We start from the raw sequence: 26,376 nt of genomic DNA, 5'->3' as shown, positions 1-26,376 counted from the left end.
GGACTACTGGATGAGATGATGCAGAGATTCCCTTCCAGCCATCACTTCCCAGACGTATTAATAGGGCAAGGTAACTGTACAGCACCAACCAGCCTAGCCAGACTCCTTCAAGGGTGTTCAGACCACAGGTATCCTCATGTTATTGCATCTCAGCTCTTTCTTGTCCATCATAATATGCTTTTCAGGACAAAGGCTCTCTGCAGGTCAGCACTGATGATAAACCTGCTTTGAGGAGGGCTCAGCCTCCAGAAAAGACCTACTGGAGTCTGTTTCCCACCTGAGTTATTTTAGGCATCCCTCTTAGTCAGCCTTCAGCATGCCTTCAGCCTTCAGACCCATACCATAAGTAAAACTATTGCTGTCCAAAAGCTCATTCATGTGCGTTTAAAACAATGAAGGGTTGCACGTGACTATTATTAACTTTCTAGGCATAAAAAAAGGTTATTAGCTTAAAGAATGATTTGTATTAATCAAAAGTGTCTTTTCATGAAAGTTTGTCAGGTATACTTTTCAGTAAAATAAGCAGCTTTTTTTCCTTTTTGTGTCTCTGTGTGTGTCTGTCCCTTCCAACTTCAAACAAAAGTCTAGACATGCCAGGAACTGTGAAATCCTATGTGTGGGTTTTTTATCACAGTCTAGTGATTTCAGCAAAGAGCTGAGGAGGCTCCTGCCAACTTTCTTCTCTGAGAGGCACAAACCTCAGCAGGAACCTGATGCAGGGCTCCTCCTCTTGCTCTGGCAACAGTCACAAGTAACCTCCCTTAGCAAGGCTCTCGGACTCCTCAGGGCACCAGCTTCAAGGTCAGTCAAGTTCACATACAGCCACCCTCAGTTCTTGTCCCTGTTTCTCTAGTCCCTTCAAATTAAGGACTAATGGGAAGGTTTGCCCCATGAGTACATCCAGGGCAGGTTTGCAGCCTTAGAGCTGGGCTGGGATCCAGGCCATGCCCACGATCCCCTTCCTAGCAGTGGGTCCCAGAGTGACTGCAGTGCTGTCAGCTGTGAGGAAGGGTACCCTGAGGAAGAAGCAGTCACCCAAATGCTGGGTGTAGGCACCAGCACATCCAGGAGCTCCACAAATTCACATCCTCACATTTCTTCTTGGGAGATGGCTTTTCCAGCATCTCCCACAGACCCCACAATTACTGCTTGCCCCATGCAGAGCCCAGGTGCAGGAGTGGGATGCGGGGCAGGCAGAGAGCAGAGCTGCTGTTTGCTGGTGTGGAGAAGGAGCTGTAGGCCATCTTCTGCATGCAAATAACATCCCAGACTTTCCCTGAAATGCCCTGAGCCCATCTCCTCTGTGCTGTCTCCCTGAGGCCTGCAGGGATGCTGCCATAGTGCTGCTGCAGGGGCAGTGCAGGGGAATGGAGCAGAGGGACATCCGTGGTGGTTACCAGCACACCCCAGCCCCACAGGGGATGTGGACAGGCCTGTGCTGGGATAGGTGCAGAGCAGTGCTGGGAAACGTCAGCTGGGTTTGCCAGCCAGAGCAGCTGCACAAGCTGCCTCCTCTGGGGCTGGGATGGAAAGGTGCCTCTCTGTGCTCCAGGCTGGCAGGTGCAGCAGTGCTGAGCACAGAGCCAGGCATGCAGAGCCAGGCCGGGCTTCATTCCTGCCGGGTTGGCTTTGTGAGAGCCCCTGGCTCCAGGGGAGTGATGGAGCCTGTTGAAGGTGCTGGTCCTGCAGCTCGACTCTGCCTCCTGCCATCAGGGATGGTCCATAAGTCACCGGCCAGGACAAAAGGGAGGGAGGGGCTTGTGCTGCTAGACAGAGACGGAGCCGGGCTGCTGGCTGTTGCTGTTGCTCTCCGAGGGGGTGGTCTTGGCAGTGGAGGAGGTGGCCAGGGAGCCGCTGTTCCTGAAGATGCGGAGCAGCCTCCGCTTATAGCCCCGGAAGGCAAAGAAGTAGATGATGGGGTCGATGCAGCAGTTGAGGTTCATGAACGCCACAGTGACTTGCAGGGACATCTTGAAGGCTTGCTGCTCAGGGCAGGATGGCTGGTAGAGGATCTTCCTGACCATGAACTGGACAATGTTGAGGTGGTAGGGACTGAAGCAGAGCAGGACAGCCAGCAGCACCACCAGGATGACAGTGAAGGCCCGGTGGTGGTGCCCATTCTTCACTGTCAGTGGGTTCTCCTTGGCTGTCTGGCAGAGCTTGAGGTTGATCCTCACATAGCACACCAGGATGATGCCCACAGGCAGGAAGAAGCCAAGCACACATGCCACCAGGAGCAGGTAGGGCAGATTGGGGATCTCCTCGAAGTTGAAGTACTCCATGCACGTCAGCTTGTCTCCCATCCTTCGCGTCATGGGCCGCAGGAGCAGCGGAGCCGTCTGCAGGAACACCAAGGACCAGATGAGGACACAGATGCCCCTGGCACGGCTCATCTTCCGAATCCTGCCGGGGTGCCTGGTGCGCACCACGGCAACGTAGCGGTCCACGCTCACACAGGTCATGAAGTAGATGCTCACATAGGTGTTCATGTAGAAGATGAAAGCTGTGATCCGGCAGAACCAGTCCCCAAAGGGCCAGTCGGACTCCAGGATGTAGTAGGCGATCCTGCCCGGCAGTGCCAGGGTGAAAAGGGCATCAGAGAGGGCCAGGTTCACCAGGTAGAGGTCAGTGGAGTTGAGTTTCTTCTTCCTGCGCTGGAAGGTGATACAGAGGGCCAGGACATTCCCACAGGCACCGAACACCAGCAGGATGATGTAGAAAAGGGAGAAGGTGACTTTGGTTGAGAAGAGGTGGTTGTGCACATTGCAGCTGCTCTGGTTGCTGGAGGTGAGGTTGGTGGGCAGGAACGCATCCTCCACAAGAGCCATCTCCACAGTGCCTCACAAGCTCTTGCTCTCTCCCTTGGAATAAGAACAGACATGAAACTTGCAGCTTATTGATAACACGAGTGGCACCCTTAGAGCTGGCCCTCATCACAAAGCAAAAGCCCCGAGCCCTGCTCCAGCCACTGAGCCCAGCAGCACACAGCTCGAGTCATTTGGAAAAATGCTTCTCTTGTGATTTGGTGAGAGCATCTCAAGAGCAGCTGTGACTCATTCTCCTTTTCTTATCACGAGCTCCTCTTAATTTCGTTTTTTCACAAGTCCAATCAGTATGAGAAAGGACTAGAGGTGCTGGGAGGGGGATTTGCCTGTCACACAAGGAAGGTCCCAAACTTATCTGGTGGCAATGGTGTCATTTAATCATTACTGCGAGGAGAATGGGGAGCTTCATTGAAAAAATGCTCCAAAATGAGAGGGGCTGGGGGCCGGGAGGGCTTGTGGGACCGGCGGGCAGAAGTGCTGAGGAGCACCTTCACAACCGTCGGGCGGAGCACAGCAGGAACAAAACTGAAGAAATTCAAAGACAGGAAAAACTCAACCTTCCGCAAAAAAGCCCCACTCCAACCTTCCCCAAAAATCCCGTGCCCCACGCTCGTCCCATCAGGGAGCTGGGAACACCCGGGCACCGAACCCCCGCTCCCCGCACTCTCTCCGCCGCTTGCCGCGCTTCGGGCACGGGCTCCGCGCTCACAGCGGCGTCCCCTCGGCCGCGGGGCTGCAGCAGCTCCCTGGGCGCGCCCCCCGCCCGCCGCTCACCGCCCGCCTCCCGCCGCCGGGGCCGCTCCCAGCGCCGCCGGGACCGGTCCGGACGGGACGGGACGGGACGGGACGGGACGGGACGGGACGGGAAAGGACGGGAAAGGACGGGAAAGGAAGGGACGGGAAAGGACGGGACGGGAAGGGAAGGGACGGGACGGGACGGGACGGGAAGGGACGGGACGGGCGCAGCGCTGCCTCTCGTCCCCGGCGCCGCGGACCCCGAAGGGCTGGGATGCTCAAACCCACACGTACGAGAGGGAGGTCAGGGGCTCCAACCTGCAGTGCCGCCGTCTTCTCTCCCTCCTCTTCTCCTCCTCCTCCTCTTCTCGCCCGACTTCTGGGGCGCGGATCCTCCTGCCCTGGGGCTCCCCGGCCGTGTGAGCGCCTCCCAGGATTAACTCACATTATAAAAGCACCGAGAGGTTCGGGGTTTTTTTGTTTGTTGGTTTTTGTTGTTGTTGGGGTATTTTTTTTTTTTCTTAGGGTTAGTAAAACTGTGTTTTTTTCTGGGTGGGGCTTTTTTTCTTTTTTCTTTCGGTATGTGAGAGGCGCGCTGCCGCCGCGGGGGATATTCTAGCAGTGGCTGTGCAGGAGAAGATAAATGACTATACCTGCGCGGCAATCTCTCCCAACATCTAACCCGAGTTCGGGTTTTACTCTGAAAAGTTCTGCAAGGATGCAAAATGCAACTGAATGATGAAAACAACTTCAGCTGCGGTTCACGTGCGGTGCAGAGCGCTCACCCCGGGCACACACACACACATGGCCACGGCAGCACGACCGGACCACTGCAGCTGTTACAAAAAAGTTGTTCCAAATCTCCAAAGGAGCTTATTGTGCATGTGGCCAGTGCAAGCCATGCTGCGCCTGGGGTGAAACCCAGATTTGCCTTTCACACACACGCAGAGGCATCACCAGGCACGGCTCCTTAGGGCAGAGACTGAGCTGAACGAAACAATTTGCCCTTAGTGGAAAAATATTTTTGTTATTAAGATGATCTCTTGTGTGGTGACAGCGGGGCAAAGCCCCTTGTCCCAGCCCCTTGTCTCACGGCCGGCTCTGTCCTCAGGGAGTGCTGAGCAGTGGAGAGCTGTGATTTATCCCTCAGCCCTGCATGTGTGTCTCTTACAGCACGGAGAGTACTTTCCTTCCCAGCACTTCCCAAAATGTTTGCAGAAGCACAGCCTGCCCTGTCACCAGCAGGATGGTCTTCCCCATGGTGGCTTTTTTTACTGGAGACCACTAGGGTTTTCAAATCCCAAGAGGAATTTTTATGCTTTTTTTAGTGGTTCTAGGGTTTGGGGTTTTTTATTTGTGGTGGTGGTGGTGGTGATGATCTTGCTAGTGTCTGGTTTTATCCCTCAAAAAATTCCTAATAAACCAGGAAATTCCAACCACGGGGTGTTCGGGATCCTACTGAAAAACCAAAGCCAAGAAATACAAAGGTTAAGATTACACTTAAGCTAAACTCACATATTTCCCTCTGAGTAAGTAAAGCTCAACTAATTATTTAATTGCATAATATTTCTAATGTTTTAAAACATTAGAACTTAAACTCAGTACTAATCTGTGTACTCATGTACTGTGAGTCATCTGTACAGAAATTACACATTATTGTCATGAATTTACTAGAAGTTGAAGGTACTTAGCAAGAGTAATAGTGAAAATTGGCTAACAAGCATCTGTTAATGGAGATACTTTTGTTGCTCGAGGGTTTATATTACACAGAGGGAAAGATCTGCTAATAACAGAATAGCTGCTGAGTAAATTATTAAAAATATTCCCTGGTAAAATAGGGATTTTTTTTACTTGCACATCTGTCAAGAGTTAAGCTAATCAGACTTGTGTGGGACTCGAATGTTCTTGAGCTGTTTCATCATGATGGTGAAAACAGCCAAAGGATTTAACATTAGAGAAGTGTTACCTCTGCAGAAATCCTGAGCCCACACCAGCGAGTGGATCCAGGGTTATCCCTTCATCTCCCTAAAGCACTGCACGACAAACAGCTGCAGCTGAAACAAAGACCCGTCACACCGATTCGGGGCTCGCTGTGGCACCGACGGTGCAAAGCTCCTTTCCATCCCCTTTACAGTCTCTCACAGGAGAGTTTTATCTCCACAAATTAACACCGTCGAGGAAGGACATTTGGATGAGGCTCAGCAAAATGCCTCGGACCGGCCGGAATCGCCAGTGCTCGGCAGGGATGGACGGGGAGGTTTGTGATGCAAATTTATGACCGGGACTTTTCCGAGCAGTCAAACAGGCCCTTTGTAGAACCCTCCCGTCCCCTGGGCTCCTCGCTCACGCAGACACTGAATAGAGAGCTGCACATCCCAGAGGGCGAATCACAGGCTGATGACCCGGCAGCCGCCACCTGCCTGGGGATGGGGGACTGCTCGTGGGAGCCCAGGGCAGCGGGAATGCCGTCCTGTGCCGAAGGGGGGCACAGGGGTCTCGGCCCCTGCGCAGCACAGGGAGATGACCCAAGTGGCATCACCAGCCTCGAAAACAGATGGAGGAGCCCAAAGCTCTGGGTGACAGCCATGTCCAGGGTGACAACCGTGCCCAGGGCCTTGGGAATAAGACAGAGGGAAAGCAGTGCTCTCCGCCTGATTTTATTTTTCTTTTTGCAGTGCAGAACAAAGGAAGTGGCTTCCTCTTTTGTGCAAAACACGCTCCTGCCCTGTGTGCAGCAGGTGCTGTGGTACAGGAGTGCAGCCCAGCTCCACCCGTTTGCATGGCTCCAGCAAGCCCAGCACGGCTGCATCGCTCCTGCACAGCAGGCAAGGCCCTTTGGATGGGGCAAGGGACTGGGGGGATCCTCTTCCCAGCTCTGGGGATCCACTCCCTGCTTCTGCAACACTGCAAAGTGGGATCTCCCCTCAGACAGGGTAGAGAAGGCCTGTACACCCCAGTCTGCAGCCATCTCGTTTAAGAGATACTGCCCTTTATTGAACCCAGTGGAATGTAGTGTGGATGAGTGAGGTTCAACTTCAAAACTGGGTCTAAACTTTCTTCTGTTGTGTCCAAGTTTGCATAAAGACGCTTCCTTAGGCTTGGCAGGGAGCAAGCAGAGTCCCATAGCCCAGGTATCTATCCCAGAGTGAGCAGGACCTGCTGTCCTGGGGTGTCCTGCTCCCAGGGACCCAGCCAAGGCACAGGGGGCACCTTCAGGGGGAGTCCTGTTCAAACACTTGGCATGGAGGGTCTCTCTCCTGAAATGTGCATCATGGTCCTCAACCATGGCATGTCTCCAGCCAGGTCCCTGCCTGGCAGCCACCACATGCACTGCAGAGTCACTGTGGCTCTTCTCACATCGTCCTCAGAGCACACCGCTCTCTGCCCTCCCTTGAAGGCTCCCTGCAGCCTCCTTTTGCTGCTGGAAACCTTGCCATGGATGTTGTTTCCCAGGCCAGCAGAAAAGGCAGGCTGCAGCTGCCCTGGGATCAGGTCCTTGAGGCCATCAGCTGGGCCCAGGCGTGACGGTGGCTGCGGCTGCCAAGGAAAGCTCCGAAAGGGCCGCACCTGCAGGCACGTGCTGGGAGATCCATCACTGCGCTTCCTCCAGGGCTGCTGCTGCCCGTGCAAAGCCACCCTCAGGTAGCTGTTTACATCTGGTGGGATTTCCCCGAGTTGAGAGATGATTTGGAGCTGGACTTTCTGAGGGCAAGGCAGCATAACAAATGAGGTAACAGCCTCTTCACAGAGAGACAGCAGGAAGTTTGTGCCTCTTCTTTCCATTGTATCATCATCACGTCTCCCTTTTTGCTTTCCCCATTGGCTTTGGTTACCTTTTCTCTCTTCTAGTGCAAAACATTTTCAGGAAGCTTTGTGTGTAGACACAAAAATCTCCGGGTGCTTTCAGTTTTGATGAAACAGGCAGGGATTTTCCACAGCTCAGCCCCTGCATCCCAGGTCACCATTACTCATCTGGCAGTAGAGTACAAATTAGGAGAATCCCTGATTTTTACATTCATCTATCCATTCAACAATATCATCTACATGGGCAGGACGATGTTTTAGAGGCTTTAACTTGATATGATGGGGATTGTAGAAGAAAAAAATCTGAAGATTCCTACCAATTTGTGATAAAAGTCTGAAGAAAACAATTACTGGAGTTTTGATATGTTTGAAACCTAAATCTAAGTGGGAAATACTGAATAACAAAACAGCTGAAATCTGCTTCTGCATGATATGACTGATTTTGTTTTGCACATTCAGCACCAGCTCTGGAAATGATGCCACAGCACCAAGTCACAACAGTCAGTGGGGTGGCACAGCTCATTTCAACATCCTGAGCAGTGAAGCACAACATGGCAGCAGCTTTGGATGCCACTTCCTTCCACATTCCCTTGACTCCAGCCCCAAAATGTGGGCACGAAGCCCTGTGTGTGGGCCACACAACCATCACTATTTCCATGTGCCTGTGGGTTCATTTAGCCTGGCTGCAGAGAGGGGGTAGCTGTGCTAACAGGGGCAGCTCTTAGTCAAGAGGGTCAGGGTACCTTAGCAGGAGAAATACCAATGAAATTCACATTCTGAAATAACTTCCTCCAGATGAAACATGCTTTCTCCCACGCTGTGCTATGACTTAGAAACTCCATTTTGCTTTTGCAGGAATAAGATGAAAGTTTTCTTGGTATCTGATTTCTGTGGTTAAAAACAATGTTTAAATGCTTATTTTATAAAGCACATTCATAAGGCAAGTTTGGAGAACTGAGGTCCTATTTTTATCTGGTTTTTTTCTTATGTGAGGGCCACAAATGCTATATGTGCACACAAAAATTCATAACGTACAGCTACAACATGAGCAAAAACAACCAACACAGACGGTGATCACACAACACAGCAATGAGCATTCATGGTAGAGAAAGTGCCAAAAATGCACATCTTAATTCAGTCCGGGTCTCTATAATCCTATAACACAATTTATTTTGGCAGGGCACCCTCATATTTTGTGACTTGTAAGTCTTTTCCATTTATTCTTTGCAGTCAATGTTTAGGCCACATTATGACCAGGTTTTGACCATGTTTAACACATACCAGGTAAATCCTATGGCAAAAATTAGCATCCTCATGAGCATTTCCACGGGGTGCTCTGTTCCACACACCAATGCCTCAGAGAATCACAGAGTGGAAGGTTGGATGGGGCCTCTGAGGGGCAGATGGTCTGACCACACTGCTAAAGCAGACACCCAGACCTGACTGCCCAGGACTGCGTTGAGACATCTTGTGAGTATCTTCAAGACACAACCTGTCTGGGCAACCTGTGCCAGTGCTCAGTTGTGAAATTATGTCAGACAGATGTTCAGACAGATCCTCCTGTGTTTCACGTGGTGCTGGTTGCCTCTGATCCTGTCATTGGACCACTACACGGAGCCTGGCTCTGTCCTGCTTGCAGGAATTTATACACATCACTGATATCTCCCTGAGCCTTCTCTTCTTCAGGCTGAACAGTCACAAGTCTCAGCCTTTCCTCTCAGGAGAGATACTCCAGTCTCTTCATCATCTTTATGTCCCTTTGCAGGACTCTTCTCTGTGTCTCTGTGTACAGAGGAGCCCAGAATCAAACTCAGGGCCCCAGGTGTGGCCTCCCCAGGGCTGAGCAGAGAACAAGGATCATCATCTCCTCAAACCTGCTGGCAACACTCTGCCTAAGCAACCCCATGATGCCATTGGCCTTCTTTGCCACAGGGGCACATTGGTGCTATTCATGTTCAGCTTGGTGTCCACCAGGATCCTAAGGTCCTTTTCTCTGCAGAGCTGCTTTCCAGTTGGCCCTCAGCCTATTCTTCTGTAGGTGCAGGATTTTGCATTTCTCCTTGCTAAACTTGATGAAATTCCTGCCAGCCCATTTCTCCAGCCTGTGAGGGTCCCTGTGGATGGCAGCAGGACTCTGTGGCATATCAGCCACTCTGCCCAGCTTGGTGTCACCAGCAAATGTGCTGGGGTTGCCCTCTGCCATTCTGTCCATGTCATTAATGAGGATGTTGAACAGGTCTGGACCCCGTATTGACCCCTGGGGCATACAGTGAGTTAATGGCCTCCATCTAGAACTTGTCCTGCTGACCCTCACCCTTTGGGCCTGGCTATGCAGTTTTCAACGCACCGCAATGCCTCAGCTTTGTCTGCTAATTTATCTACCCAGCACTTGCATGTGAGAGAGCAGGGTGTTCTGTGCTTTATTGTGGGAAAGGAAACCTCAGAGAAGGTAAGCAGTGAATAGTTGGAGATCTCGGCACTAGATTTTTTTTCAGAGCAGTTTGTTCTTGCTTGCTCAAAGGGTGTCTGTAACAGGTGCAGAGGCAGCCCCAAGCACTCAGCACCTCTGTGTATTTTCATCTCCTCAGTCCCTAATCCTGCGGAATCCTGTGGCTTTTGGGAGATGGTGGAACCAGCTCGCTGCAGAATAGAAATACTTATTAATGAAAACCTTTCTTAAAAAAAGCCTCCCCTACCAGCAGTGATCAGAGTGGAGTCTGGCTTTTGTGGCTATTGCTGCCTAGACTCAGTGAGGGTAGAGAAAAGAGACAAATCTGTTTGCACCACAACAATGATTCACCCGCAGAGAGTGGCCCACGCGGCGCTGAGCACGAGCAGGGTGCAGTCCCAGGAGGAAGCTGTCAGCAGTCACCCAGCCAAAGGCTGTCACACACCCCTGCATGTGCTGCATGTCTGCACGGGACCTGGGCTGGCTTGGGACCGACACTCCTAAAGCAGGAAGGTCTTAATTTATAGGGTCAGAACTTCTATGTGTTGCTTTTGCTCCTGTTTGGGGACTGGGTTTACATTTCTCTACAGCTCCCTTCCCTAGCAGATCTTCTCCCCTGAATTCCACTTGCAATAGGGAAGGGACTTCACCAAATCCTCCACACTTCTGCTCCTTTTCTCTTTGCTGTGTTGCAACTCTTTGTGTCTACATAAGAAAATCTACTGTGTAAAGCAGATGGACTTAAACCTAAGCATTCAATGCGATGGATATGCTGTAAGGGTCTGGATTATATAGAAGAATTTATTTTGCAGCCATCAAATTTTACTTTTTAGGGCTGATTTGTAAGACCAGTCAGATCCTTTCCACCTTAAATAGTAGTTTTCAAGGTTTGTTGGCTAAGTACTGTTTTAATGTGCTTATTGCATGCCTTTGCTTCTCCAGTCTTGTCTCCTGAGTCAAAGTTGAGGTTGGTCTCCTCCCTTACACACCTGGGAATATACTTTCCAAATTATTTCTTCATAGAGGAAATTTTGCTTCTTGGGGTTTCACTCACTTATAACGTATTCATGGAGACTGCAACATTTTAGTTGCTAATGCTTACCAAAACCACTTGAGTGTCTGGGCTGTACTGTAGCTACATTTGATGCTTAATGCTTTAAAGGATTTGTGATCATGAAGGATTTGGTCTGTCAGCACAATTGCAACTGGAGAGACTTCTAAGCACTCCATAAAACAAGGAAAAAAATGGTACAAGCTTTTTGCATCTTCAGGGGAGTTTTTTATGTACATGGGAGATACAGAAAATTGGCCTTGAAACAAAGATTTTTTATGAAAAAACAGAATCAGATCTTAGGTTAAGAGAAGATGCTTCTGTGAAACAACAAACCCCCTACTTTACACATAAAAGTTGAGCCTGCTCAGCATCACATTCAGCCAGCCTACAAAGCCATGAGCTACAGCTCAGCCAGGCCAAAAGAGGCCCCTGTCTGACCTCAGCACAGAGGAAAAAAAAATTGGCTTTTAAGGCCCCATGGCTCTAAGCTCCTTCCTATTGGGAAGGCTTTGCACAAGTGGGAAGCCCCAGCACTTCCAAGGAAGCAACTTGCACAGGCAGGGATAATTCCTCTCCATCAGAGGCCGAGCATCCCCACTGGTCACCACCCTAGAGCTTGCACAGATTTTACCTCTGTCATGAGACACACAGGAATGATTTGCATCTCATGGACAGGGATCTGAGGCAGGGAATTAAGTAGTATAGATTGGTTCCTTTACAAATTCCAGTTGTATGGTTTAGCGTCATGAAGCCAAAAATGCCAAAGAGGGACCTTGCCTGTAAGCCATGCTGGAAATATCTAGGGGCTGCTGTAATAATTCATTTGTTATTCCCCTGGTATTTTGCTTGTGATGTTTGCATGTTGTGGTAACAAGTTTTTGATTATTATTTTTTAATTTGTTGTTATTGCTTGGTTCTCCACTAGCATTAATTGTCTGCAGCAGTCTGGGCACTTTAGTGCTGTTAAAACGTGTAATCTTGAGACGTGCAGTCAGAGAGAAGTGTTTTGTTCTTCACACCCGCAATCAAAGTGTGAGCTTGAAGATGTCTAAAATCCTGCTACTAAGAAATCATTTTCAAGCACAGGAGCAGTTCTCCTTCCTTATCCAGCTCTTACAGCAGTGGTGCTGATGCTTTAGGACCATCATATATAGCACACATGGTGTCGCATCATCTACCGCTGGCTACCCTCAGGCGAGCAGGAATTCGGCTCTCTTCCTAAATGTGCCTTCAACCACTGGCTCCCTATAACCATGTGAATGTCCCTGCTCAGGAGGGGAAGTGACTGCTGTGGTTGCAAATGGTTGGTGTCAGAATGAGTTAAAGCTTGGCTGACAGAAAATGGGAATAAGGAAAAATATTTCTAAAAGGGCAAGAAACAAAGGGGATTTTTTTTTTTTCAAGAGCTGGGGGAAATTTGAGGGAGACCAGTAATTTCCCATCTCTAAAGTGTGGTAGTCATATGATGACTTCAGTTGGCTTTGACCATTAATTACACAATTCACAAACAGAGCAAAGGCAACTCTTTGCAATGGTCTTATTAGTGAGGTTTTCTGTTTGCTTGGGTTTTGGTTGGGTTTTCTTTCTTGTTGGGTTATGTTTTTTTGGTTGTGTTGGGTTGTGTTTTTTTTAATGCATTCAAGTACTCTGGGACAATAGAGTGATCATTCTAATTTGATTTAAATGGCAGCTCCTCTGTAGAGTACAATTAGTTATTTACTAGAAATGGAGACTGTGTAGTTTCTCTTGCTTGACTTTGATACTCCTCGGAAGGTGAAGATAAGGATATGCAAGTCTCCCCACCTACACTTGGTTCATGAATTAATAGCCTGGCTATGGCTGGCAGACAGAATGCCTCGAGGTGAAAAAGCAGTTTCTGCCTTCAGCTCTTTCTCGTAACAGGGAACAAAAGGTCTGGTCCCAGCCATGCCACCCTGGCTGCCAGAGGGAGCCTGTTGGAGGCCAGTCCTGCCATCCTCCCAAAGGCAGACAGGGCTCCCATTGCTTCCCAGCACTCAACTCCCACTGCCTCAGCACGTGTCACCAAAGCCGTGCTTCATTTCCAGGCTCTGCATACACGAGTGACCCACCAAACCCTCAGCAGCCAGGTTTGATGCCAGACTCACCAACATGGGTGGGCATTTACCCACTGGCTTTGTGCTGCTGGATCACCCAACACCCAAATCATTCTCAATTTCACTGCTTTCATGCTTTTTATTTTGCAGACAGTTGTTCCCAATATTTGATTTGTATGGCTGACCTGCTACTTAAAAACCACAGACACTTTTTCTGGTGTTATATGTATTGACAATGTGATTAATATTTGTAATGTTTGTAGTGGCTGACTAAAGTGAGGATGAGGGGGAAGGTGGTTTTATGCTCAGGGACACATTTTCTTCTTGAGATGTGAATGTCTTCATCCTGTTCTTTGAGGTGAAGCATATCTGTGGGTAGATTCCCCGTGGCTGGCTGGGCCAAGGGCTCGTGTACCTTCACATGGAGTTCTTGTGAAAGGAGAAGATCTTGTAAAATGTACTAAACTTGACAGTGCTTACCGCTTAGATGACCCAGTTTTTATCAGAAACCAGTCCGAGATAAAAGAAAGGCATCACATTGTGATCCTTAAGTAAGGTCTACTAAGTAAATGCTAATTAGGTGCAAATTCATGCATGGAGTGCGAGCTTCTGTGAAAGAAATAACCCTGAGCCGACAGATCATGCTCTCTGCTGGGCCACTGGAGACTGGGTCCAGAGGGCAGGTTAAATGGATGTTTGCTGAGCCTCCCAGCTCAAGAAGTGGCAAACCATGTCCTTTACACCAATCTAAATGTTTAGTTAAGGATTGTTTCCTCCAAGGAGACCTTCTCTAACATGCCTCAGCGCAGCTGGGTGACATGTGCTGTCCTGCCCACTGGGGAGGCAACTGGTGGCATGGGGCAATGGCACAGTGGGATAGAACAGTCCTACTGGAGGAAGGGAGCGTGCCAAGGTGCAAATCCCCCTTTCTCAGGTGTTGAACTCTCTCTGCCCTCCTGAGGGTGCAGGGTGCCTGCAGGGCCTTGGCACGCAGCCTTGAGCAGGGTGATGTGTTAACACCTCCAGGGCTTCCAGGAGGCACAGGAAGGAACCACAGCCTACCACAGCCACAGTGATGCTGCTGCTCCCAATATAAGATGCTCCAGAGGCCACAGGGGAAAAGTCACTTGGCTGTCACTCCTGTGTGTACACGGTGCAGCAGGGAAGAAGTGCTGAGAGTGACTTTTGAATTTCTGATGGCGGACATTTTTCCAGGCTTGAACTAAGGAGGGTGTGCAGAGCTGTCTGCAGGTCCTGCTGTGGATTCACAGAGGTGGTGGAGGGAGGAAGTGGTTGCTCTCATCTCTGCATGATTGCTGCTGCACACCAGTTGTGAAGCCTTGTATGGGGCTCATGACAGAGCCTGCCTTGCACAGGCAAGGCAGGATGAGGAGCTGGTGAAAACGCCCCACATTTAAGGGAAGAAAAGTGATTTTTGTAAGGGGGGGAAAATGTGTCATCCCACACCAGCAGTGGGTTTCAGACAAGTGGGCACAGCCGTGGCTGATGCGGATGGAGCGTGGCAAAGGCCGGCTCAGGCACTCCTCCCCCGTGCAGCAGCCCTTGGCCCCGGGACCGCGGGGTGCTGAGGGGACCGCGGGGTGCTGAGGGGACGGCGGCTGCCCTGGGAGGCCGGAGCCTTGCCCACCCTGCCCCGAGTGGGAGATGTTGATGGGACAGGGGCGCATGGGGCTGGTTTCCCACCCCAGGATGCCCAGGCAGGAGATGAGGCTGAGCACACCAGCCCATTGTGGCCCAGTGCTCGGTTTTTCTCAGGGTCTGGTCCGGTGTGAAAGCACCAGCAGGGCGCTGGAAAGAAGCGGGAAGGAGTGCAGGAGAAGGAGATGGCTCTCTTCCCTTTCTGGGCCTGTCTGGAGCAGGGAGGGGACATGGAGAGAAACTGAACTTCTGAGCCCCAAACCACATCCTCTCCATAGTCAGAGATGCCAAAGAAATGTTGATTTACAGCAAGAAATTAGGAAAAAGGAGAGACAGCAAAAACAGATTTTAATCCTCAGATGCTACTTTTTAGGATACCTAGAGATGAAATCTGCTGCCCGCTGTCCTGGGAAAACACTCACTAAACACCTAGGGCAAATTAGAGGTACGGAGTGCCTGCGCACCTGGAGGCAGAGAGCAGAGAGCCGAGGCCCGGAGCCCATTTCGCTCCCCGCCATTTCCTCCCTGGGCGGTGAATGGCGGCCGGGGGCGCCGGGGGGCGGCCGGCGGGAGGTGCCGCTAGAGGTCACCGTGACATCGCCGGGCCTGCCCGCCCTCCCCTCACCGTCCCGGCCCAGGCCTGCGTCTGCCTCGGCGAACCGCACGGGAAAGGTCTGCGCAAGGCCACGGAGGTAGAACAGCCGATCACGGAAAGGAGGGAGGGAGAAATCAGATGAAAAAAAAAAAATTTTTTTTTTTTTTAGTTTCTCAAACCCCAGACGGCTTTTTAAGCACGCAGCATCCTATGCAAAGCCTTCCCTACCACAGCGCTTGGAAGCAGATTTTTTTCCCAAAAGCTTCAGTTCCAAGTGTCTCCCACACTGGCGGCTCCATCGAACACGTCTTGGCATTTCCTCGCCTGCACCCAGCAGTGAGGGTGTGGGCAGGAATGGGGTCCCAGCCATGGCCAGCCTTTGTGGGAGCTGCTGCACCAAAGTCTTCGGCTTAAAATCTCTGCTTCTTCCTGTGTATGAATTAGAGACATTTAAGAAAATGAGGTGTTATACTTGCCTGAGGGAAATACTTAGGATTCCCCTTGAGCTTCTCCCATGTCCTTCCTTGGATGTTTGCTCTCCTGCCTGAAGTGAACTTCAGCCTCTTTGGGCACAGAGAGCTCTCCTTTACGTGCCTCAAATGGTTCTGGGTAAGGTGATGTTTAAAAGTAAGTAATCATCATGGTTTTAGCCAGGTTTCACTCTGAATCACCAACTTACCTCAAAGCAAAACTGAGAAAAAGTTCTGGGCTAACTCTCGAGTTCTCAGACCTCGGACTGTCGCACGTCTTTACTTGATGTGAAATTATTCAGAGCTGATTGCAATTATTGCTTGTGTTAGACAGGACATTGGTCTGTTAAACCAAACAAACCCCCCTCAATTTCAGTGGTTTCGGGATTTTATTTAGTGGCTACCCCCATATTTAGCTAGCAGAAATGCTGCCAGCAATCACCACTGACATTAAACAAACTCACTCTCACTTTCCACAGTCGCACCCTCTAAGCTGCTGCTCTGGTGACACTGCTTTTGGGGAGGACCTGGACCTAAAGCCCTGCACTGGACTGGGAAATACCACACACTAAGAGCTGGGGATTTTTGGCCAGCAGAAGGTGATGGGCGTATAGTGTCAGGGAGCAAAACTTGGCTAATATAGTGCAGACCCTATAAAACATTTTTCCCCATGAAAGCCAACATCCTGCAGGGCTGTGAGGGTGATGCACTCAGGATCTCTTCCCATGAAATTTTTCATAGAAAAATGCTTTTTCCTTGTGCTGTGAGGGTTTGACAGAAATGTTTTGCATCAATATTGCCACTGTATGCAGATACCATAATGCTGGTGGGCAGCTCGGGTGGAGGCAAATCCTTCCCCTTTGCAGCATGTACAGCAGCACTGAATGAATCACAATGCTTTTGGACGAAAAGAACCTTAAAGATCATCTTATTTCCACTCCCCTGCCATGGGAAGGGACACCTTCTGCTACACCAGATTGCTCAAAGCCCCATCCAGCCTGGCCTGAACACTTCCAGGGATCCACAGCTTTTCTGGGGAGAGTTCTAGTGTCCATCACCCCCACAGTGAGGAATTTCTTCCTGATATTTAATCCAAGCCTGCTCTTTCTCAGTTAAAAGCCATTGGTCCTTGTACTATCACTACATATCCTTGTAAAAAGGTCACCAAGCTCCTGTTTACCAGACACTTCCTCGGCTGCCAGGGCTTGCAGGAGGAGAGGGAGAAAGAGGTTCAGGGCCCTGCAGTGTGGAAGGCTTGGCTGGGAGGACACTGCTGCAGGGTGTTTTTGGACCCTTATGTCCTTCTGTTCGTCTTGTCTGAACCCCAGGGACCAGCAGGGATTTCCATGTTCCCAAAGCCTATTCTCAAGTTTTTGCAGGCACATCATAAAAACTTGTGTTTGTACAGGCAGTCCCAAGGACTTGTGCCACCTTCCAGCTTGCCAGAAGCTCCTTGGCACACGTCAGGGGAGTGAATACTGCTTCCTAGGAAAAATAAGGGCACTTGGTGTATGTGCTACAGTTTAATTTGATTTCAGAGATAGTCCTCCTTACACAAGGCCAGGTGTGGGCAGGAGGAAGGAAAGAGACCAGTGGGAGGAAGCAAAACACCCTGAGAGAAGTGAGGCCCTGGTTCCTGGAGAACACCTAAGGGTATTTGGCTCTTAAAGATGTCATCTGTCCTTAGAGCCCCTGTGATGTGGGAGAGCCCCAGATGTCACATCCAGAGTCAATGCTGATGCAATTCCCAAGGTGTGGAGGAGGTCTCAGCAGACAGGGCACACAAAGCCAAGGCAGGTGACGGTTCCCACCAGTGCCAGCTGGAGGAGGTGCCACCTAAAGCTCCGAACACTGTTTCCCTCTCCCACAGAGGCTGTAGAGAATCAGTAAGAAAACCTCAGTAATAAGCCCTGTGGTTCACTGGACTGAAATTACCAAAAGCCAGTGCAGCTTTACTGGGGGTTTTGTTCATTTAATAAAATGTGCTTTCCATCTCGCTCTGGAAGCACATGACCCCAGAGATTGAAAGCAGGCCAGGAGAAGCCCTAAGGAAAACCCCACTGTAGCTATGGGATAAATTCCAGTTACAGGCAAGTTAGGTGCTGATTGGAGACCATAAACACTTGAATAGAAAACACAGGGCAAGCCAAGGTGCTGGAAAATCCATTTCTCATAGGAATCATAGGAGAAGGTGAAGTGCAGCTGATAGAAGCCTCTGTTTGGCAGCAGATGGCCATGGAAGGCTCCTTCATGTACCCTTTATAGTAGAGGGGGATCTGGGGAATAATTCTTAAGCCAACATTTAGGCAGGGCAAGGATTTTGGTGCATTTCAGCCTTGTTATTCAGGCATTAAGTGTAAATCAGGAAGACATACATGTACCCAGAAAGCAGGTACTGTGGAAAAAGTTTTAAATGACAAACTTGTTAAAGAAAAAAAAAATGTACAGTAAGATGATTTGGGATATCCAAGTTAAAAATGGTTCTCACCAGTGCTGTCCTTATATGTTACATACAAACCCAAGAAATAAAAGCAATAGATCCATTTTATTTTCTAATTTGGTGATCAAATGGTCAGTCTTTACTAATATTATCAGTTTCAGCTTGGGTTGGGCTGCTGGTAAGACCTATTCCAGTCTTGCCTAACTTTTGATGAGAGTTCAAAAACAACATAGATTGACAGAATTCAATTAATTAGAGGCAGGTTCTAAAGATCACAGGCTTGCTATCAACAAGAAAGTTAATCCTAGTTAGTGCCTCAATCAATCACAAAAATAAACAGTCAGAAAAAAAAATAAAAAGCCCCTCCTAGAAATCACTCAAACACTTTATTCTTCTTGGAGCAATGTCAATGACTTGAATGTTTTAGGCTTTTGAATCTACCTAGGAAAATTAAACTTGTAGCGTTTTGACAAATTGGGGGGTTTTGACATTTTTGTGGTCTACAACTTCCTCACAAGGGGAAGCAGGGGGCAGGCATTGATCTCTCCCCACTGATGACCAGTGACAGAACTCAAGGGAATGGAATGAAGCTGTGTCAGGGCAGGTTTAGGTTAGGTTTTAGGAAGATTTTTCACCCAGAGAGTGGTTGAACACCAGAATGGGCTCTCTAGGGAAGAGGTCACAGCACCAGCCTGGGAGAATCCAAGGAGCATTTGGACAATGCTCTCATACACCTGGTGTGATTCTTGGGATTGTCCTGTGCAGGGTCAGGAGTTGGCCTCTATGATCTTTGTGGGTCCTGTCCAACTCAGGATATTCTATTATTCTATGAAAAGCACGACACAGTTGTTTCTTGAATGAAGTCACTGTGTTTGTGTGGGTGAGATTCAGGATCTCTGGACTCACCCACTTACACTGAGATGTCTGCAAAGTAGCTGTCTTCATTTTTAAAAAAAATCAGCTCTAATATTCAGATGCAGAGACTGGAGGTGAGGACAGATAAACCTTCTGGAACATAAGTGGATAAAAATAGGAAAAAGTTACAAACTGGTGGCCCGGACAGTGAATTGAAAAACTGCACTGGTCTGTTTGCTGTTATTTCTTAGATGTGGGACATAATCCTGCTCTGATTTAAGTCAACGGGAGTTTTGCTGTTGAATTCAGAGGGACCAGAATCAGGCACTTTGTCTTCTCCAGACCTGACCACTTTATTTGGAAATATAACTTTTTAAAACACACACTTCTCTCTTAAAACGCTACAAAGTAAAGAAAGTAATTACATTAGGCTCTACCTGAAGCTCCAGAGAATTGATACAAAGGCTGCTTGACTCTTGCCAACTTTCACTATTACAATTTTACTAGCACCATATGCAGCACTACTGTAACTGCTTGTTTCACTTAGTAAAATCATTGGGGTTTGTTTTTGGTTTTTTTTTTCCCCCAAAGGAATATGCAATATCCACAAACAAAAGCTCCAGGGAGTACGTACCAGCTCGGAGGCCCATATGGTCTTAGTAGCAAAGTAATCAGAGAGGGAACAGGTCTGTTTGCTCAGCAACCCCACCCTTTTTGCAAACATGTGAGTTGGCTCAGGAAAAGGTGCTCTTTTGGGTGGTTTGTGTCGCCTGCTGTCATGCAAGAAACTGTGAAGTGAGATTTTCAGTGTTATTTTCAGCACCCCTGTAGCCTAAAAGGAAAGAAGCTGTGAGGCAGGGAGAGAACTGGCTGTGTTAGCTTTGAGACATGGAAGGGTCAGGGTCACTTTCCTAAGGACAGCCAGGAAAGGGTTTCTGCAGAGGAGAGTTTTAACCAGAAAAATCTAAGCCTATGATTCTCATTTGACCAATTCCAATGCAGGAGAGGAACTGAATGCAAATTAAACATACAAGGCTTCGCATAAAGGCCAAAGTGTCTGTGATGCAGAGTAAAAGTCGATGAGGGATTTTTCCTCACTCGACTTGAAAATGTAGTGACTTCATGCTGAAAGATGAGTTTTGAAGACCCAAGATTCTGCCAGTGTGCTACTTTGACATGCACAAGTACATTGTGCTGTGACTACTGCAAGGCACAACCATGTGGAAGTCAGACATCAATGACTTTAAGATGCTGGCTAGCTAAGGCTGACAGGTTTGTTTACAGCCCTGATTCTGAACTCCAGCATAGAGTAATGCACACTCATAAGTGCTAGGCTGACACCAGCCCTCAGGAAACAGCATCTGGCAGAGCTGCCCTCTCCTCCTGACCAAGTGAGCTGATGGTTTGGGACATGCTTCTCTGTTGCTCTGGGAAAAAGAACCGCAGAATCACAGAAATGTTGGTTGCATGAGACTGCTGGAGCTCACCTAGTCTAATCTTCTGTCAGAACAGGATTACCACAATCACCATACCACTAAATTAGCCTTATCTAGCTAAGTCATAAAAAGCCTCCAAGCAAGGAGCCACCATCACCTCTTTGGAGCATCTGATGGAAAAGGCTAAGCTGAACATCTCCATCTGCTACATGTGCCTGTTGCCCCTTGTTAAGTCCCCTGACATGACCAAGAAGGGTTTGTCCTTTTTGTACCTGCTCTTCAAGCCGACCTACTTTGGGTTTCCCTTCACCGGGAGAAACAAGCCCAGCTCCTTCCACCTCTCACTCGCTGCATCTTCACTCCAGACACTGGACCATGGTGGCAGCCTTAGCTGAATCTTTCCAGTTTTTTCACATTCCCCTTGAGGCAGAAGTCCCAAAACTCCAGCTGTGGATGCACCAGTGCTGGGAAAGGGAAGCACATGGTGCCAGATGTTTGAGCCACAGCTTTGTGTTGTGGGCCAGTGCATGGTGCAGACAGCACTGTACCTCCATCCCTATTTCCACTGCTGACTGTCAAAGGGGACTAAACAGTTGATATAAACTAGGAGAAATGAGAAACAGAGTGATTTTGGTTACAGCTACAGCTTTGGCTCTGTATCTGTATATAACTTTCCATGCTTACTCAGCAAATCAGAGCAGAGCCCAACTTGCATCCTCTTGTTCCTCGAGTTCGTCTTTCAGTCTAAGACTTAGCAAAACATAGTTTTATATGCTAATTTCCTCATAGTAAACCCCTTACTGTATGTCATTCATCGATACCAAGCGGTGTACATGTAAGAGTAGGCCAATATTCTGTGTATATTACCAACTTTATGAGTTAAAGAATTACAATGTGCTTGCTTTATTTAGGTGGTAAACTTTTTTAATGAGTCTGGAGGGTCCTTTACATAAAAGTAGTGACTCTAGCTTGGAATCTCTTTCCATGTTTATTAGAAATGTGTTTTACTTTACCATGGAAAAAGCCAAGGAAACATGCAGCCCTAAAGTCTAATGAAGTAGTTACTCGTGCAGTCAAAGTTCATAAATTTTAAACACATTTAATTTATAAATTGAAAACATAGCTTGCACTGGCTTTTTCAAGATTATTGCTTGCCACAGGGGTTTTGGATAGTTGCTGGGCCATGCATGTTACCTCTTTTCTTTCTAGGCCAAGACTGGATCTTCATGATTTGCTCATACTTGTGGTGTTTTGTTTTGTTGTTTTTTGTTTGTTCATTTTGGTGGGTTTGTTTTGGTTTTTTTTTTAATAAAAGTCTTTTCAGAAAGGTGTATCTTTAGAATATTAAAAAACATAACCCATCCAGCAGTATCAGCAGTCTCTTTGTTCTCAATTTAGGATTTGCTTTTGAGCTGACACTTTGAGAGCTCCTTCTCCTGGTGAGAAGCCCTTTGTCCTTCTGGAGACCCATCTTCTCACTAATTGTGAAGAGCAGTCCCTGCAGTGGGAGTCTGAGCTGGATTCCTGGATTCCAATCTCACACCAATAAAACCTCAGTGCCAGCCTGGGTGAGGAGCCCAGCTCCCAGGAAACAGGAATTTGGGGAAGTGGAGAAATGAAGATGCTAACTCCCCACCTTTGCCCTCTGCATTCCACAGGTTGCTTATCCATCCCTTGTGAGCGACTCTGGCTGCAGAAGCTCCACCATGATTTGTCCTACTTGCAAAGCAGTCTCAGGTATAGAACATGCCATAGGGATGTCTGGCACACAGCAGTGCTCTACCTGCTTCAGGAGATGAGAGGAGGGTTCCAGTCCTATGCTAACTGGAATTCCACCAGACATCCTCACTGGGCACACTGCTTTGTGTCGGTGCCTCTGTGAAGTGAGCCAGCAGATAGCTGATGACTGCAGGATCACTATTTGTTGACTCAGTCACAGAAGATCGGTTCTGGAGCTTCAGGTCACATTACATGGATGTTTTAGAAATTACAATGATAAGGGAAAACATCAAACCCACAATACCTAGAATAGCAGTGTTGATATTTAACTGTTGAATCTTTAGATTTATATGGACAATTCCCCCAAGGTTCTTTTAGCAATATGGCAATGCCGATAAAGAAAAAAAGGTAGCAAGGGTCACCCTCTCTGTTTCCATGCCTGTAAAATTATATATACCAACTTCAGAAAGATATTTGTCTATCACCTGGCCTCAATATCCACTTGCCACAACATCCCTTGCCTGGATACTCACCAAGTCCCTGTCCCCACACTTACAAGGGCTGCTTTTACATGGCTCATCCTGATGACTCTATCCTCAGTCAAGCAGGCACCTCCAAGGGCTTCTGCAAAAGACAGCTGTGAGATGATGCCCTCCCAGTGACTGATGCAAGTCCCTGCTTTGGCTCATCCCTTTTTTCCCATCTCTTTCCACCCTAAGTCCCACAGTCCCTGCATCAGTGCCTGGCTGTTGGCACACACAAGGCCCAGCCAGCGCTGGGAGCAGGGCCAGTAATTGGAAAGGGGAATTGCAAAGCACCAAAGCTTATCAACTGGCAGTGAGGGAGCGTTCAGCCACTTCAGGGGCCAGCCCAAGGTCCAAAGTGGGTTGGCAGCCTTTTGTTTGGTAGCATGGGGTGGACACGCACGGCTGCTCCGCTCCAGTCGGGCACCGCCGAGGTTAAAGCAGGGTGGTGGCTCGCTGGCTGGTGAAGCCTTCTCCTCCTGCTGGGGCTGCTGAGGCTGTGGAGGAGAGCAGTGCTGGAGCAGGGAACAGCCATGGCAGAGCACTCAAGGACCTCGCACTCACTGAGTGAGCATGATAGCCTCAGGCGCAGCTTCTTGGCCTCGGGAGTGCCACCAAGCACCATTACTATGCACAGAAGTAGCAGCTATTTCCTCATACATCTTTTACTCATTAACCAAAGCTTCTAAATATAGCCCTGACTAGCAGTGGGAAGAGATGGTGGGTGCCCTCTGTGGTTGGGTCTTTGCTGTCTGCCTACCTGCAGCACCAGAACCTGATCTTCACTTTGTCAGGTGCCCTCTGCTCTCAGCCCTGGGACACACAGATAATTTACATCAAAGGTTTCTTGCTACACACTGGAAAAGCTTGCAGTCCCAGGAATAGAGCCAGCTTCTCCCATGCTCCTGCCAGCCCTCAGTGCCCCATGCAGTCCTTCCCTTCATTCCTGAATCAATTCCTGACCAAAATATATCACTCCTTTCTGGGAGAAACCAGGCTCCTGGTGGAGCCAACACGGGTAAAACCCGTGAGTTCAAAGCCTGACTCCTTTTGCAGTTGTTCTCACTCATTACCTAGGATGAGTCTATTGGGAGCTCTCCCAATAGACAGGAGGAGGCAGGGGAGGACAGAATCTTATCAGGCAGGTAAAATGGAAACTATTGCCTTTGCTGGGAAACTTTCAGGACATATTGGGAATGTCTGATATACTTGTATGATTAGGTTCCTGACTTCAGCCTTGGCTTGATGGCAGGTAGTAGAATCTCCATACCTGCCAATTACTCACTGCCAGCCAATGTTTACCCCTTCACTCAGCAATTTATTCAAAAAACTGGGAAGCTGGGGAAGACATCTCATGTTCCTTTGTGGATTTTGGGCTACATCCCACCTATAGCTTCTCCAGGAGTTAGATATGTCCATTCCTTCTCCCAGTTCTGTAACAATTGAAAAAGACGATCAAGGGAGAAAAACTAAATAACTGTTTGCACTTTGTCTGATGAAGAAAGAGGTTATGGATGTTTAAGGTTTGTTGTTATATTCTAGGTAAAGAAATATGATTATGACTTCTTGGACATTGAAATATGATGCCACCTGACAGCTTAATGTTAATTTAATGTTTTGTCTATTCCTAACAAAATGGGCCTTACAATGCAGTAAAAATTCTAGGTAGTCTCCAAAACTCCTCAGAGAAGCCTACCATGCTGCTCCTTCATAATCATTCTATGTGAATTCCTTAACTCATCTAGCTCAACATGATTTCCTTGGAGTAAATGGAAGACCACACTTCTCTATGCCTTGAATTCCTTCTGTTACAGTATTTGAGGTAGGATAGCATTTTATAGAGAGGAAAAAACCCTTGTAATTGGCATAATATGCTCATCAGAAGTAACCTGCCTTTTAGTGAATGGCCTCTCATCTATCTTCCCTTACCCACGGATCATTTTTCACAGTAGCTGGAAATCTAACTACCCATTTCTTCTCTCGGGAAAACAGTGTGAGAATAAAAATATGTCAGTGAGCAAATATTTGGTGGGAAAGCCAAAGAAATCGTGTTCTTTTGAGACAAAACTCTCTTTACTTACAGCTGAATAGGCAGAGATTAAGTTATAAGGAATCCGGGCTTCTTGCCAATTCATCCCCATCTGCTTGTCAGGAACAAATGCTTTGTTATTTGGCTTGGTGAGGGAGCGAAGAGCAGGAGAGAGGACAGTGGGCCATGGTCATGACACTCCCCACCCACAGGAGCTGCTCTTGCCTGGGACCTTCTGCACTAATATTCCATGTTAGTGACAGGAGTGGGCACCATTCAGGAAAAAAAAATCTGGATTTAAAAAATGAATGAAGAGGAATATGTGAGGCTGAAGAAAAAACAAAGGTGGGTATGGGAAATCAAGAAAGTAAAGAGATTTTCAGTGTCCCTGTGAGATTGAGGTACGTTCTGTCAGTGATAGGAGCTAAGACACTTCTGGGGGCTCTGAGCAACTGAAAGAGGTGGTAGTGCCTGGGGTTATGTTGCTGTGTTACCAATATTCTCTAAAAATGTGAAAAATTAGAAGAGCATGTGCGAGAACGATGTACCTCTACCACAGCAGCAATCTCAGCAATCCTATGAAGTTCAACAAGGAGACATTAGAAAATTCTGCATGTGGGACAGACCAACCTGAAGCTGTGAAATAACAGCTCTGCTGTAAAGGACCTGGGGGCTATGGTGGGTGACAAGAGGAGTATGAGACTAGAATGTGATCTTATTGCAAATAACTAACTGCAGATTTCATGATCAGAGTGCTGGGAGGAGGGTGGCCAGAAGATTGAACTGGATATCGGCATGGCACTGGTAAGTCTGCAGGTGGAGTACAACATCCAGTTTTGGGACTCTTGTCTCAAGGGGGATGTGAAATAAACTGGAAAGCTCCAGCTAAGGGGTGCCACTATGGACCAGTGTCTGCAGCATAAGGGAGGGAAGGGGAGAGAGTTAGGCCTGTTTCTCCAAGTGAAGGGGAGCCCAAATGGTGATGGAACAGCAGCCTATGTCTGCCTGAAAAGAATGTACGAAGGTGACAGATCCAAATTCTTGGTGGTTTCAGAGAATGTAACAAGGCACAATAGGCACACATGGTAGGTGGGGAGGCTCAGGCTTGCTATTAGGAAAGCTTTCTCTACCAGATGCTCCAGGGAAGTGGTGGTAGTTCCTGGAGAGTTTTCACAACTTGGCTGGATAAAGGCACAGCTGGCCTAACAGTGGTGGTAGTTCTGCTTAGAGTGGGATGATCTTCAGGGTGCCATTCAACCAACATTTCTACTATCACATTTCTTAACATAAAGTTATCAGTGTAGGTACTGCCTACTTCACTAGCATGGATAGAATTTTAGGAGAAGTTGCAATCACTGTGTAGACAACTTGCTGCAGTCCAAACATGTCACCCAACCTGAATCAATGAGGCTGCATACATATTCAGCTGCATGTATTTTCCATTCAGCCAGATCACACAAATACAATTGTGTCCTTCACTAAGCTTTTCCCACCGCACCCAAGGTGCTGAGGCACTAGCAGACTCAGCTGTTGATTTTCTGTAATTGCTTCCAGATTCACCATTTTTGCCAGGCTGAGTCAGCACACATTGCTCTTTCTTTTTTTTCTTGGCTTGCAAAACTCCTGAAGCACTCAACATGCTTCAGACACAAATACAGTACCAAGAGGTCTTTCAATCTATATGAATCCATAGATTGCTGTGTCAAA

The 26,376-nt window shown here is 48.2% G+C and overlaps 1 protein-coding gene and 1 long non-coding RNA gene across 2 annotated transcripts; both read right to left on the bottom strand.

The window, feature by feature from the left end:
• Positions 1 to 1,766: 1,766 nt before the first annotated feature.
• LOC310906516 (G-protein coupled receptor 183-like) lies at positions 1,767 to 4,426 on the bottom strand (the record flags this gene model as incomplete). The annotated part of the gene is made up of 2 exons (XM_083855842.1): positions 3,879 to 4,426; positions 1,767 to 2,861 (listed from the first exon to the last, which is right to left on the bottom strand). Exon 2 carries the CDS (start codon positions 2,826 to 2,828, stop codon positions 1,767 to 1,769), a length of 1,062 nt encoding a protein of 353 aa, XP_083711968.1. The 5' UTR covers positions 2,829 to 2,861; positions 3,879 to 4,426.
• A 10,625-nt stretch (positions 4,427 to 15,051) lies between these two features.
• LOC310921966 lies at positions 15,052 to 23,269 on the bottom strand. Its single transcript, XR_014592250.1, has 3 exons — positions 23,205 to 23,269; positions 22,650 to 22,740; positions 15,052 to 15,625 (listed from the first exon to the last, which is right to left on the bottom strand). It is a non-coding gene; the product is annotated as an uncharacterized lncRNA (long non-coding RNA).
• Between the last annotated feature and the right edge of the window lie 3,107 nt (positions 23,270 to 26,376).

This window comes from Zosterops lateralis (genome assembly GCF_965231275.1).
Source record: "Zosterops lateralis genome assembly, chromosome: 2".
Classification (NCBI taxonomy): domain Eukaryota; kingdom Metazoa; phylum Chordata; class Aves; order Passeriformes; family Zosteropidae; genus Zosterops; species Zosterops lateralis.
The sequence above is the reverse complement of the archived record's forward strand: the minus strand, read 5'-3'. Positions and strand labels throughout refer to the sequence as shown.